This window comes from Otolemur garnettii, unplaced genomic scaffold, assembly GCF_000181295.1.
Source record: "Otolemur garnettii isolate 467f Iridium unplaced genomic scaffold, OtoGar3 scaffold00012, whole genome shotgun sequence".
NCBI classification, from domain to species: Eukaryota; Metazoa; Chordata; class Mammalia; order Primates; family Galagidae; genus Otolemur; species Otolemur garnettii.
In genome coordinates, this window is record NW_003852407.1 from 27,472,128 (window position 1) to 27,473,418 (window position 1,291).

General features: G+C 39.7%; 1 protein-coding gene across 1 annotated transcript in view; it reads left to right on the top strand.

The window, feature by feature from the left end:
- NPC1 (NPC intracellular cholesterol transporter 1) overlaps window positions 1–1,291 on the top strand; it is a 51,594-nt gene that overhangs the window by 28,845 nt on the left and 21,458 nt on the right. Inside the window, exon 11 of the mRNA XM_012802017.2 lies at window positions 437–539. Coding sequence (XP_012657471.1) covers window positions 437–539 — 103 coding nt within the window. The remainder of the gene's footprint in view (window positions 1–436; window positions 540–1,291) is intronic.

The window sequence follows — 1,291 nt, forward strand, 5'->3', positions numbered from 1 at the left end:
GTAAGTATGTGAGTGTAATTAAGAAGGAAAGGGGGAGAATACACAGGTTTACTTGTGTGCTTGTGGAGTACCTGTGGAGTCACAGATGGCCACAGTACTGGGAGGAGACCTAAGAAGGGAATGTGAAAAGAGAATTTTCACCGAACACCTTTCTTCTCTATTTGAAATTTTTACCATGCACATACTTTGTAATTAACAAAAGAAAAAAATTCTTCCTGAATGATAACTGTACCTACTTCAGATAAAGAATTTTTTTTATTCATTAACAGAACTACATACGAGTTCAGTAAACTCCTATTTGATTCTTAGAGCACAGAATAATCTGTAGCTCCTGTGAGGAATCAACTACCTGTTTTGTGATTTTTTTCCCCTTGTATATATCTAATTTTCTGCATGTTTGTGATCTGCTTCTTAATGTCACATTTTTCCTTTCTAGACGAAAACTACAATAATGCCACAGCCCTTGTGATTACCTTCCCTGTGAATAACTACTATAATGATACAGAGAAGCTCCAGAGGGCCCAGGCCTGGGAAAAAGAGTGAGTCTCAGTCTGAACAGATGTCCATGTTTTGTGGGAAGCTGGATGCTTGCAGCAGGCTCTTGAACTTCATTCTCTTAAATTAACCAATGTCACATCTAAGTTATGGTATTTTCACTTGATACTAGTGATACACATGCTAAGAAGAAACCTGTAAATGAATTTAAACAGCTAGATATTCCTGCACAAGAATGCAGAAGTATGCAAAAATGCTCCTTGCATTGTTTTCTATCAGCAAAAACACACTGAACGTTAACACAGAAGATGAGTACAGTAGATTCTATGCAGTCATTAAAGACAGTGGTTCAAGATGTATTAAATAAAAGCTGCACTCAGCATATTTACATAACTCTACATGTATGTCACCCGTGCTTAGAAAAAATATCAAGTGAATGGCCTGAGAAATTTGTCTGTAAAGAATGGGAAGAGGGGACTTAGGAAGACAGAGGACTTTTACTCTTAACACTATACCTTCAAGTAATTTTTTTTTTTTAGACAAAGTCTCACTTTGTCACCCTCAGTAGTGCCATGGCATCATGGCTCACAGCAACCTCAAAAGCTTGGGCTCAAACAATCCTCTTGCCTTAGCTTCCCGAGTAGCTGAGATACAGGTGCCTGCCACAGTGCCCTGCTATTTTTAGAGATGGAGTTTTGCTCTACCTCGGGCTGGTCTCAAACTCCTGAGCTCAGGCAATCCACCTGCCTTGGCCTCCCAAGTGCTGGGATTATAGGCATGAGCTACCGCACCCGAC